Here is a 12,820-nt window from a genome sequence, read left to right as displayed (position 1 = left end):
ATTATCGTTAAGAACTTAACGGACGGACTGACATGGCATAGCTCCAATGGATGAAATACTAATCCAAATGGTGGACCACGAGAGAATGACGAATTGACCAACATAGTCCAGTTTCAGGCCCATCGACGGTGGACCATGGAGATTGAAAGATGAAAAAATCGAAGATTCCATCATCGAATTAGGGAGATTAAGGTGTTCTTCGATGAATCAGGGGCCGCAATCTCGTTCACGGGGTCGAAAAAGTGCGGGCTGAAAATTTTGGGCTTTAGACGGATGTGACGGTCGATAACTGTAGATAAGCCAACTGACTAGTCCATCCGTTAAGTTTCAAAACGAAGTATTAAAATAAAACAAAAACCAAACATTATGTGTACTTTTGAAAAAAAGTTTAATTATTAAAGTGGGCAAAAACTAATAATTTAAGTATTAAATTCGTAAATTTATCATATATTTAATTATAAAATATGTTTTTTAATATTTTATGTCTTAGGTAATTTTTTTTGGTTAAAGGTAAATTTATTGTTTACGTATGAATAAGCACGTAAATTATTCATTCCCAAATTTAATTTCAAAATTGACGTTATTTATTCATTAAATAAATATTACATAAATGCAAATAATAAATATATTATATTCCATTGATTTCAGCATTTAAGGGATGACAAATAAAGTAAAGGCATGAAAATAGAAATTAATTGAACGAGAAAAACGTCAAACTTAAATGAAAGTAATATCCTTCTGGGTTAATGTTATTAAAAGTGCCCAAACTATAATTTAAATTTTAAATTACCCTTAGATTTCTATATATATATATATTCTAATTTAATCTTTAAAATTTCAGTTTATATCAATTAAAGTATTCCATTTTCACAACAACTAGCTAGACATGTTTAATAAGATGTGCATCATTACTGTTTTTCAAACTTCATAACCTTCCTTTTCCTTTATGATATCAGATTAATGTTCTTCGCCTTTTAAAGTGTGACATTCTCTTTGATTTAATCTAGTGACACATTTCGTACGGTCTATAATCACGATTATTCACTTTGTCTATCCTATTCACTGAGGTACTCAACATAAAATAAAACAATCAAATGATCCTATTGATATCACTTATTGTGGGTCATTATCATTTTCTGAAAAGACACACTTGATAGAATGTGTAACACCGCCGCCTTTAAACTTTAAAACCTCTATTTTCTTTTTGTGATATATATGATTAATATCCTTCACCTCTCCAATGTATGACAAATACTTATTACATGAATAATTTAGATTTAATCGATTAAAAATAAAGTTTACAATACGATTTAATTTGTGTATTTAAAATACGCTTTACGTTTATCAGTCTAAACTGACGAATTTGTTGATAGAATGACTTGATTGATACTTTGAGAATTAAATTAGAATATTTTAATAGCTATGGATCAATTTAGAATATAAATGATAGTTTGGGATGTTTGGGCAATTTATCTTGTTTTTCATCAACCGAGTCCTCTTATTTTGACTCTGTTAAAACAAACAAACAAAAAAATGACTTCATTTGACTGGGGAAGGAATCGGTTTACTTTTTAATCCTACCACCTCCAATTTGTTTGCAGTAAGACTCTTCTTTTTGGCTATTTCTTAATATTCGGAAGAGTCTTCCATTGTCTCGTGGCTACTACTTACCTTCCGCCTACATTGAAGCCTACGCTATCCTGGATCCTACATTATCGTGTCGGTGGCGGATCGGAAAGCCAAAAGACTTGAATTAAAGATCTAGCTAAAGCAACAATTGAATCTTTGAAACAAACCGCTGTTTTTTCTCTCTCTGAATCTGGGTATTTGTCTGATCTATAATGGGTTGGAGGTACAAGGCTGGCTTGTTCTTGATAAGTACTGTTGTTGTTATTTGGGTGACCTCTGCAGAAGTAACCCAGGTTAGTTTTCTTTTCCTTTACTACGTATATAATTAAGTGTCTTTGGATTTGAATAGTTAACTTTGATTAATACATCCATGGCCAATTGGCCATGCATTTGTTCATGTTCTTGATCAATTATTTTATTTTCTCGTTATGTATCGGTTTGGGTTAGGTTGCGTAATTGACTTTTTGTATATAACAAGGGACGAACACATGATTTTATACTAAGAGAAAACTTCTAAAATTTTAGTAGGGACTGAATTTTTAAAGTTTAAGGTGGATAAACATATTATCAATAGAAAATATAAACAAAATATCTATGATAATTTGAAATTTTCAAGGGTGACCGCCCCAGTCGCCTCCTTCATCCATCTCTATATACAGTTGAAGCGTTTGAAGGTGTTTTTTCTACATTAATCCATCATATTTTTTTTCATGTTCATTGTTAATTAATGGTTTAATCTCTTTTCTAATTAGTCTTGGCCATTTTTTTGCATGATTCATTGCTAAATAGAGAACTCTTGTAGGAAAATATTGGGTTTAATTTCATTTCTTTTGCACAAATGCTTATCGGGACGAGAGATAAAAAGAATAGCATTTGATCGTATTTCATATTGTGAGTTGTACCATTTCTGGTAGGCGCCTTCAATGCTTAATGTCATTGAATGTTTAAATCTTGTAAAGATCCTATCTTGTTTAGCTGAATAGGCTATCTGATGAATCAAAGCATTTATAATCTCGGAATGTAATTCTGAGAGCCTTTATGTAGGTATTGTTGTATTTTCGTGTGCCCGAATGGGTTGATTAGATTTGGCAGTAACATGTGTTCTTTTTTTAACTCTGTAGTCTTGCATATTTTCATGTTTTGAGATTGCATTACAATATTTTGAAGGTAGTTGAATTTCAAACTAATTGATGTCTTGTGTGCAGGATATTTTTACTGACTATAAGCAGCCATTTGCTGTTACATATCTCGGAGCTTCTCTTATGGTAATTTACATTCCAGTAGCCTTTATAAAGGACTGGATATGTAACTGGCTAAGACGCCGTTCTTCTAAAACTGTTAAAGATATAGAAAGCTTAGACGAGACTTCCACTGAACTTAATTCTCCTCTAAAGCACAAAATATATGAAATGGAACTTCAAGGGACTTTGGTTAGGAAGGACATTGATGCAGATCTTTCACCTCGCATAGAGGGTAAGCCGCTGGTTCCTAAACAGAAAGATGAATTGCAGTTTAAGAAACAGGACACAGAGCTTTCCACAAGGGAGATTGCTACCTTTGGATTTTATATTGCGCCTATCTGGTTTGTAACAGAGGTAAAAATTTCAAATCATCATTTTGTATTTGGTTTTTTCCTTTTCGAATTCTTTTGTTATGTTAAAGTTTAGCCTTGAGTTTGTGTATTGAATATGCAATGAACTCTCGCTCAAAAGAGTAGTACTGAGAAATATTCTGCACTATTTTTGGATATGAAACATACAACGCAAAGGAATCAAAGGAGTTATTGCTAATGGTTTTTGGTTGTTGCAGTATTTATCGAATGCTGCTCTTGCGCGTACAAGTGTAGCAAGTACAACAGTACTGTCCTCTACTTCAGGACTTTTTACACTTTTTATTGGTGCTTTACTGGGCCAAGATTCGTTAAATGTAGCAAAGGTGGTTGCTGTATTTGTCAGCATGGCTGGTGTTGTTATGACCACTCTTGGAAAAACTTGGGCTGCTGACGATTCAATAGGATCTGCGTAAGTTCATTTATCTTTAATGGCTTATCAGGATGTGTTTGTTTTTCAGGATTATGTTGTTTTGATAGAACTTCGCATATATGTTTATGCGCATATGATTTATAGATGGTTCTACTATTTTCATGTGAGCAAAATAGTGCTTCCAAACCCGCTTTATTTTGAGGAAGAGAGTTAGTGGATTATACACTTCCTTTTCAAGCATTCAGATTACTATTATACTTTTCTGCAACAATTTTCTCTATTTTGGTAAAGAAAAGATTAGTGATTGGAGTTGCTGTCTTTTGTAATTCAATTTTTTTTTTGTTGCTTTCATAAACTGCATGGCTTTTGTTATTATCGTAACGAAAGTGATGGAGTAATTAAGTGTCATCCTGTAGAAGATCTCTTTACTAAGCGTAAAAAAAATCACAAAACACTAAATTACTTTGTAATGTATGTTTTTAAGATTTACAGTTGATGTTTGTTTTTAGCAATGGGAAACGCTCTCTTGTTGGCGATCTTTTCGGCCTTCTCTCTGCTATATCATATGGGTTATTTACAGGTCTGGCTGAATCTCTTATTTTAATTCATTTACTTCTTATCCATTCATAAGGAAAATTGTCATCTTCTCTTACTTTTTCAATTATGTTGCAGTGCTGCTTAAAAAGTTTGCAGGTGAAGAAGAAAAGGTCGATGTCCAAAAGTTGTTTGGATACATTGGACTCTTTACACTTGTAGCACTGTGGTGGCTGGGTACGAGTTTTTTTTTTGACAATTTACAATTCTTCTCGTATAAGTCATCGAAATTGGTTTCCAGATTCTTGTAACGGTTTGTTGACTTTCTACTCAGGAGTGTATCCCGACATTTGGTTAGTTCGAACTAATCACTCCGTTAAATACTGTTTCAGTTTGGCCTTTGACGGCCTTGGGGATAGAACCCAAATTTACGGTACCACACTCTGCTAAACTGGATGAAGTAGTCCTTGCAAATGGCTTTGTTGGAAGTGTCATCTCCGATTATTTTTTGTATGCACCCTGTTTTATTTTTTTTCGAGCACTTTCACGAACCAAATCTTCACGGTTTTCTTCTTTCATTCATTCTTAATCTTCTTTTGAACTTCGTTTTTTCCCCCTAGGGCCTTGTGTGTTGTGTGGACGACTCCTCTAGTAGCAACATTAGGCATGTCACTTACCATCCCACTCGCGATGGTGGCTGACATGCTCATCCACGGCCGTCATTACTCGGCAATTTACATTCTCGGCTCGGCTCAGGTAAACCACACTGTCGAATACATGCGATTTTTGTGTGGAACCGTCTGTTTTGATCTCTGACTTGGTTTTATGATGGTGAATTTGCAGGTGTTTGCTGGATTTGTAATAGCAAATGCTTCGGGTTGGTTGACAAGAAAGCTGGGATTGTAGCAGTTGTGGAAATCATCAATCGTATAGCTCAAATCAGAACACAATCCATTCTTTATCAGGAGCCCTCGTCTCCTTTCATTTGTTGTGTACACTTTGTTTAAAGCTTTGGTTTGTTGGCAAAAAATGCTGAAAGTAATGTTATCTTGTAAATGATCTCTCTCTCTCTCTCTCTCTCTCTCCACTCCTAAAAAACGAAGTCCTAATTGTTAGATATTTTTCTTTAATCAAAACATGTATTCTCGCTATCTGCTACCAGTTGATTTTAGACGCTTGTTCCCTTATGCAAAGTTAAAAGATTCAAATTCTGGTTTAAAATTTTGAAGTTGTGAATCGAATAAATTAAGTTGAAATAAATATATATATATATAATGCATTTTATAGTTAGGGATGTATACTGGTTGAATTTTCAGTCAACTCAATTTGATCCGATAAAAGTACCCTCCCTACTTGAAACATGACCCAGTTCGGGAAAATCCATCCGACACGAAACATGACTCGCTTTTGAGATAAAATTTATACCCTAACTCGACAATAATATATATATAATTCTCATTTAATAAAATAAAAAACTAATTGAAAAAACATAAAGTTATATTATTATCTCGAGTTGGATCTTATATTTTTCACCCTAAAATCAAATTCAATCCTACCTTCTCCTAATAAGATCGTGTAGGGTCAAAATTAGGGATGGCAAACGGGTATAGTTTTATGGATTCCGCTCCGCATCCGCTCCAATTGGAGCGGAGATGGGTATAATTTTAGCGGGTAGTGGGCGGGTGTGGATTTATAAAGTGGTACTCGTCATGGGTGGTGGGCGGGTAATGGGTTTGAGACATTACCCGCCCCGCATCCGCCCGCCCATCTAAATATCTATTAAATTTTGGACCATTATGAATTTAGGTGTAATTTTAGAGACTAATTTGTAAATTTTAATATTGTATAATATATAACATATAATTTAACCAAATATTAAGGATATTTAGTCTTTAATCTGGTCTTTAATTAAGGAAATATTCGGCTCTTTGATTAAACCCATAATCCCACTAACCACGTCACTTTCCATGTTCTTTAGCCAATGTTGCCCATCCAAACACAAATTAGTCGTACTATAAGCATTAACATCAAAAGCAGTAGTTTCCATGTTCTTTAGCCCCTCAAAACCCATATTAGGCGCACTATGAGCATTAACATCGAAAACAACACAACAATCTAGCTCTACGACTACATGCTCCCTACAATCTGTCTCCATAACATTCATAGAGCCACTCCTCTGACAAATTGAAGCATGCGCTGCTACCCCATCACGAACTGTCTGGGAACCAAATCCAACATCCCATTAGTTTGCTGTCAGGCGGGTCTAGATGGGTATGTCGCTAGTGGGTAGTGGGTGTGGGGATGGATTTGAAAATGTACCCGCGTGAGCGGGTGTGGATTTTAAAATTTGTACCCATCATGGGTGGTGGACGGGTGGTGGATTGAAATATATTAGGTGGGTATGGGGATGGGGGAGGGGGTATCCGCACCCGATCCGCCCGTTTGCCATCCCTAGTCAAAACTTGCTGACTTCGAGTATCATGCTCGACCTTATCTGCATTACTCTTGATCCCTTAGCCTTAGATAAGATAAAGAGTTCAAATCTTGATATTGTGAATAGAAGTTGAAAGAGTTTGAATCCTAATGTTATACAAATTAAACTATTTTTTTTATAATGATCAATGCAATACTCGATTCGAATTAAAAATTTAGGTTTAACAATTAAATAAGTCTCAAATTCAAACCATAGTTCAGTCTCTCCTTGTTAAAATGGCAAAAGCCCAAATATAAAAGGCCCAGGTTCAATAGCCATCACAAAGTCAGAAGCAACTATTACAAATTCAACATATATCTAAAAGCTGGGAAAACCAGGAACTATGTACTTTTTTTCTAGTTTTCATCAACTGTTGAAGCTCTCAATTCTCAGCTGCCATGGCGTCGATCGCACGGTTGTTATTGCTCGTGCTTCTGTCAACTGCACTAACGGTTTCATCTGGGTACGAAATTATCTTCGACGCCCTTTTCTTTGGTATTTCATGATTCTCTTTTTATCGCTGATTTTAACTCTAATTGGAATCTTTTGAAAATTAGATTCTTTTTTTTAACTAGAAATTCAATTTAGGGACTTTATCACCGTATTCACCTTGTTTCAGCCAAAATTAAGATCAAGTAAATTTGTTTAGTTTCTTAATTGATTGCTCTATCGTATTTGGATCTTTGATTAGGTTTTCAACTTGTTTTCTCGTTTATGTACCTGTTTTTGGCAGGTCTGGATATGGATACACCATCAATGGTCGAGTGAAAATCCCCCAAGGTATTTCGTTCCTTTTCATTTTTTATTAGTTACTGATCTTTCACGTTGATTTCCAGTGTGTAAAGTATATGGTGATTTATTTTGCAAAGCAGTCTCTGTATAGATAATTAGATATTTCTGAATTAGTTTTTCAAATTTTGATTAGGACTATTTGTTTGGCTTTGATGTTATATAATAGCATGTGGGTGATATATCAAACCATTAATCCATCCCATACTAGGTTTTGGAAAACAACGAAATTCATCCCCATTGAACCTATATTCCTATAAACATCGGTGCAGATTCGACATTTGAGAATTTGACATTAATTATTCTTCACTTAGGCATACTATTAATAATATGGCTACAGTGTATGTATCTCACTATATATTTGTTCGTGTTCTGTTATGATATGTTATCTTTTATTTAATTTAGTGCAGATGTCTGATGACTTTATTTGGCAGGTCTGGGTACAGCAGGGCTTGTTTTGCCTGGAAAAATGTCAAATATCAAAGTTATACTCAATGGTGGTCAAATTGTTTCTTATCTGAGACCTGATGGATATTTTTCTTTGTATCCTAAGGTTTATCGAATTCTTTTTAATTTTGGGGTGGAGTTGCTAGGGTTTGAACCCAAGTTTTCATTCTTCACAAACCTCCTGCCACTTGGACCAAGAAGTTGTTGGCAATTCTTATGCATAGCTCTGATTGAAAATCCATATATTTTACTTTTTTTCTTTGCCCTTTTAATACTGTTTTTCTGTTGGTAAATAATCTGATACCGTATAAAATGGTGGTAGTAAACCTTTCCTCTGAACTATTATAATTCCTTAATATAAATGCTGAAAGCCAGAACATACCAGCAGGGACTCATTTGATTGAAGTAGCTGCAATCGGCTATTTCTTCTCCCCTGTAAGATTTTTATTTCTTGTCTGTCTCAAGAATTTTAATCATCAAACCATTTTGGTTTTCTTCATTAACATTAACGACTTTGAAATTGCTTAGGTTAGAGTTGATGTTAGTGCTAGAAACCCAGGGAAGGTGCAGGCAGCATTAACAGAGAACAGGAGGGGTCTCAGCGAATTGGTTCTAGAGCCATTGAGAGACGAAAAGTATTACGAGGTTAAGGAACTTTTCGCTATTTATGTTTATGTTTCCTTTGCTTGCAGTTATTGCCTATCCTTTGCTTCATATTTATCCTACTTTGTTGCAGATTAGGGAACCTTTCTCCATAATGAATGTTGTGAAAAGCCCAATGGGTCTCATGGTGGGATTTATGCTGGTGGTTGTGTTTTTAATGCCCAAATTAGTGGAAAACATGGGTAAAGTACTCTGCTACTACTTCATAACTTGGTAGCTTCTTTGAAGTTCTGACTTGCAATAGATTTATACGAGTCAATTTTGATGGAGAATTTGCTACTTCATTTCTTGCTTGCATTTTTTTCTCGACTGATATAAAGTCTCCTATGTTGCCTATTCGATGCTTGTACGAAGAATTGTTGAGCTGCAATTCATTTTTCCCAAACATTACATGTTTCATTCTAATTGCAATTTTGGGGATCTTTTATTCTTGACTTTTACGAATACGACTTTCTTGTGCATGTGCTTCAAATGCCCCTGTCCCTCTCAATGTATAGACTAGAAATTTCAGTTTTGCTAATTTTATAAATCTATTATCCATTGCAACAGATCCGGAAGAAATGAGGCGAGCACAAGAAGAAATGAGAAACCAAGGGGTTCCCTCTTTGGCTAGTTTGTTACCAGGAGGTGGGAGGAATTAAGTTCTTGATCGAGAACCATGAACTCAAAGTTAATGTTCAGAAAAATCAAGGGCGGTTCAAATGTCAAGCTGGATTGGTCTTGTACCCCAACATTCACCGATTGGTTGCGGAAAGAATGGATGATACCCTTTGAATTCTTGGCAGCATCTCAAAGGTTATGTAGTTTTTTTTTTTACCATAGTTGCAGAACTTAAATCATTGTTGATGCTTTGATATCAAAAACAAAGAAAATTTAGGGAAAATATTGTTATGGACATCATGGTTTTCTTTTTTACTTGAAGAATTCCCGGTCTGTTTATGTGGGTGATTTAGCTTGTCGTTTATCAACTCTCCTTGTACCTCACCTATTCTGTATATTTTGTTATTAAAGCCTCTAGCAACATTAGTGTCTAGTAGCAACATTTCCCACAAAAGCATTCCTTGATGCACATGCACTGCTGCTTGACAAGCATTTTGTTGGAAAATTCTCAAACACAATGACAAATATGTAAGGGGAGTTTGTTATGAACCTAAAGGAATAGAAGAACAATGAGCAAAGAAATTGGAAATAGAATTTGAGAATAGGATCAAGAAAAGGAATTTAGAGAAGAAAATAACTTAGAGAATGAGAGATTTCAGAAAATAGAACTTTAATTCAATATTCAGATGATTCCCTACATGCCCAGTACCCTTGTTTTATTTGTTTACACGGTACTATTCAGCTAGATGATTCTACAGCTGACTGTCCTTGCTGTAACTAATTGAAATGGTCATTTGCAGGCTTACCTGAGAACCCAACCCACTCCCTTTATCTGCCTCGAACCCGTTAATCCTATCTTACCACTTGAAATCCCCAATTTAATTTTCCTTTTCTCAACAATCCCTAATTTATTATCACCAATTTCGAATTCACCGCCTTCTAACCCTAACCGTTCTCCTCTATTCGTGATAATTCCTTTCCCTTCAATCGATCCTTGTCCCCAAGGATCACAGTCTGGAAATTGTACTTGAAGCAAAGTATATTCCTTCCAAGAGGTGTTCTCGGATTCTAAGTTCGTCCACAATAGCAACAGCTTGGTGACTGTTTGAATATTTCTCTTCTCCTCAAGCAAGAAATCCTCATATGCAAACTCATCCATTCCACCCTCCATTGTAATGCATAATTCTTTCTTATCATTATTGCCGTATAAATTCTATCCATTAAAGAACACAAAATCCATCTTGTAAGCTTCCTTCGGAACATGAAAGACCAATTCGATTTGAGTTGAGTCTTACTCAACCTTATAGTGAAGGATCTCCATCACCAGCTATTGAAGGTTCTCATGATTAGAATATATGGCTCATCATTTAAAGGGGATAAGCTCCTATTAAAGAACACTTCTATGCCTTCATCAGGCCTTACAATCTGAAGATAAACAAAAATTTTGTTCCCCTTCAAGGAAGTTTTCATGTGCAAGTAGGGGTGGGAATAGGTCAAGCCGACCTACAGGGGCCTACATAAAACCTGACCTATTTAATAAATAGATCAGGCTCGGGCTTTATTAAAAGTCTATTAATTTAAATAGGCCAGGCTTAAGCTTATTATAAAGCCTTATAAGCCTAATAGGCCGGCCTATTAAATTAAACCGACCCATTGTAGCTGCCAGCACGCCCGAGCTCCCACGTGAAGCACCCGCACCTTGTCAGCACTCTGCCCGAAACAGTGCACCACCGGCGCGTGAATCCACCGAGCCCATCACTCTCGCCCATGCTCGCCCTGACCACACCCATCACTTCTTTATCGTTTATTTTCTTTCGTTTCTTTCAAAGGGTTTTATTTATTTGTTTAATACTAGTGGGGTGGAGTAGCAATTAAAAAGGAGGAATTTTGCCAATAAGGATGAATTACCCATGATGCTTCTACTGCAACAATGTTTTATTTATTTGTTTACTATCTTTTAGACATATATTTATTTGTTTGTTTGAAGAAGAAAGAAATGGTAATATAGATGGAATGTGCTGCACATTTACCTTGGTTCCTGTATAGATATAGAAACATAAAAAATATGCAACGATGATGTCCATTTATCGTAATTGACTACGCCCAATTCAACAATTCTTTTCGCCATTAGTCAATCAGGTGTGATATTTTTTTTTTGTGAAGAAGGCTTTTTAAAAGACTATCAGGTCAAGCCAGACTTTTAAACAGGCCAAGCCGAGTCAAAATAAAAAGCCTTTGATAGGCTGTAGGCCATACTCAAGCTTAAAAATTTCATCGTAGGCCAGACTCGAGCCTTTTAAACATGGTCTGGCCTATTCCCACCCCTATCTGCAAGCCCCTCATTTTCCTGTTTACGCAAGTTTTCTTCCATCTCCAACTTCAGTTTTGTCGAAACTTCTTCAACTGTTTTTTCATCAGGCAACATTTTCATCCTTTTGAATATCATTGCCATCGGTTTTTTTACCATCTAAATGCTTTCCTTCATTAACAGTGTCGTCAGATATTGTACCATCCAAATGCTTCCCTTCAGCAGCAGTGTCATCAATTATTGTACCATCCAAATGCTTTCCATCAATGAAAGTGTCATCAGTTATTGTGCTATCCAATGGCGTTCCTTCAGAAGTTATATCTCTTGATGTACTGACATCTTTCGATGACGGAATGTTTGAATCCTCCTCCTCGTCATTATTCTTTTGATCCCTCTTCTTGTCACTTGTTCCTGCTTGTGTTTTAGGGGTGTCGCCCTTTGGATTCGCCCTTGGGAGATGAACCGGAGGACAATTTTTGGTCTCTTCTTTGAAAAATCTGCTGCACTAGCAGTAACTTCACGTGGAACCCTTCCAGCAAGGCACTCACTTCGCCATGGAGTGAAATTCCTCAATTTATAATGGCCCACCTTCCATCCCGTATCATAATAAGTGGCGGTTCTCTTTCTCAGTTCATCTGGAATCTTCATTTGATTTTGAAGTTGAAGTCCTTGTTCAAAATTCAACTCATCCCAAATTTTTGTTCTATTAACGTAGAGGTAAAACTTCAGCCTATGGTATTGGTTTAGCCAGTGGATGCTTATCCCCTTGACATTGAACTCATATTTGATGAATTTATCAACACCAAGAATGAACACTTTTCCGAATAGTTTGTCATCACTGTCATGATCTGCCCAATGCTAAAACTTTAACTTTGACATTTTCTCAAACAATTTATGTCCTTTGTTATGAAGTATCATAATAACATTGATTGTAAACTCATTGGTGGAATCACCATGTGCATAATCATCATCCCTCATAGAAGCCTTGTCATCTTCCGTGGCTTGTTTCTGCTGTATGGATATCGGATGAACAGTGTTGTCTTTTGTTTGTGCATGAATTATCTGGTCACCAGTTTTTTTTTTGGCCAATTTATGAATTCATTTGCTAATTCTCACCCATTTTATCAGTCAGAATCTATAAGATCTGCTCCATATACCTCTTATTTGTTTTCATTCTTGATTTCAGCGTACTCAATCGACTTTTCTGCTTTTTTCACATTAGTTGCTAATTTCACCATTGTCTGCTTTTCAATGGCAGATAAGTCAGCTGATTCAATCATTACCTGATTTTTCTTGGAATAGAGATGAGGTTTGAGAAAAGAAAATTCGTTCAAATTGCATGATTTTTCTTAGAATACCCAGATATCAACGTACCAGGATTAATGACTCTTGATA

The 12,820-nt window shown here is 35.7% G+C and overlaps 2 protein-coding genes across 2 annotated transcripts; both read left to right on the top strand.

Moving 5' to 3' along the window:
• The first annotated feature begins 1,616 nt into the window (after positions 1-1,616).
• Positions 1,617-5,199, top strand: LOC120197404 (uncharacterized vacuolar membrane protein YML018C-like). Its single transcript, XM_039198946.1, has 8 exons — positions 1,617-1,922; positions 2,835-3,224; positions 3,439-3,650; positions 4,121-4,191; positions 4,284-4,382; positions 4,538-4,655; positions 4,766-4,901; positions 4,989-5,199. Exons 1-8 carry the CDS (start codon positions 1,842-1,844, stop codon positions 5,049-5,051), a joined length of 1,170 nt encoding a protein of 389 aa, XP_039054877.1. The 5' UTR covers positions 1,617-1,841; the 3' UTR covers positions 5,052-5,199.
• A 1,760-nt stretch (positions 5,200-6,959) lies between these two features.
• Positions 6,960-9,465, top strand: LOC120197405 (ER membrane protein complex subunit 7 homolog). The gene is made up of 7 exons (XM_039198947.1): positions 6,960-7,081; positions 7,352-7,398; positions 7,842-7,950; positions 8,226-8,289; positions 8,383-8,499; positions 8,591-8,699; positions 9,067-9,465. Exons 1-7 carry the CDS (start codon positions 7,017-7,019, stop codon positions 9,156-9,158), a joined length of 603 nt encoding a protein of 200 aa, XP_039054878.1. The 5' UTR covers positions 6,960-7,016; the 3' UTR covers positions 9,159-9,465.
• The last annotated feature ends 3,355 nt before the right edge of the window (positions 9,466-12,820 follow it).

This window comes from Hibiscus syriacus, unplaced genomic scaffold (genome assembly GCF_006381635.1).
Source record: "Hibiscus syriacus cultivar Baekdansim isolate YM2019G1 unplaced genomic scaffold, ASM638163v2 tig00117048_pilon, whole genome shotgun sequence".
Taxonomy (NCBI): Eukaryota; Viridiplantae; Streptophyta; class Magnoliopsida; order Malvales; family Malvaceae; genus Hibiscus; species Hibiscus syriacus.
Note: the sequence above shows the minus strand (reverse complement) of the source record. Positions and strands in the feature narration are given on the sequence as shown.

Coding starts and splice junctions, on each gene's coding strand:
- LOC120197404 (XM_039198946.1), top strand. CDS start 1,842: ATGGGTTGGAGGTACAAGGCTGGCTTGTTCTTGATAAGTACTGTTGTT. Junction 3,225..3,438: donor CTATCTGGTTTGTAACAGAG/GTAAAAATTTCA, acceptor TGGTTGTTGCAG/TATTTATCGAATGCTGCTCT. Junction 4,656..4,765: donor GTCATCTCCGATTATTTTTT/GTATGCACCCTG, acceptor TTTTCCCCCTAG/GGCCTTGTGTGTTGTGTGGA.
- LOC120197405 (XM_039198947.1), top strand. CDS start 7,017: ATGGCGTCGATCGCACGGTTGTTATTGCTCGTGCTTCTGTCAACTGCA. Junction 7,082..7,351: donor GCACTAACGGTTTCATCTGG/GTACGAAATTAT, acceptor TGTTTTTGGCAG/GTCTGGATATGGATACACCA. Junction 7,951..8,225: donor CCTGATGGATATTTTTCTTT/GTATCCTAAGGT, acceptor AAATGCTGAAAG/CCAGAACATACCAGCAGGGA.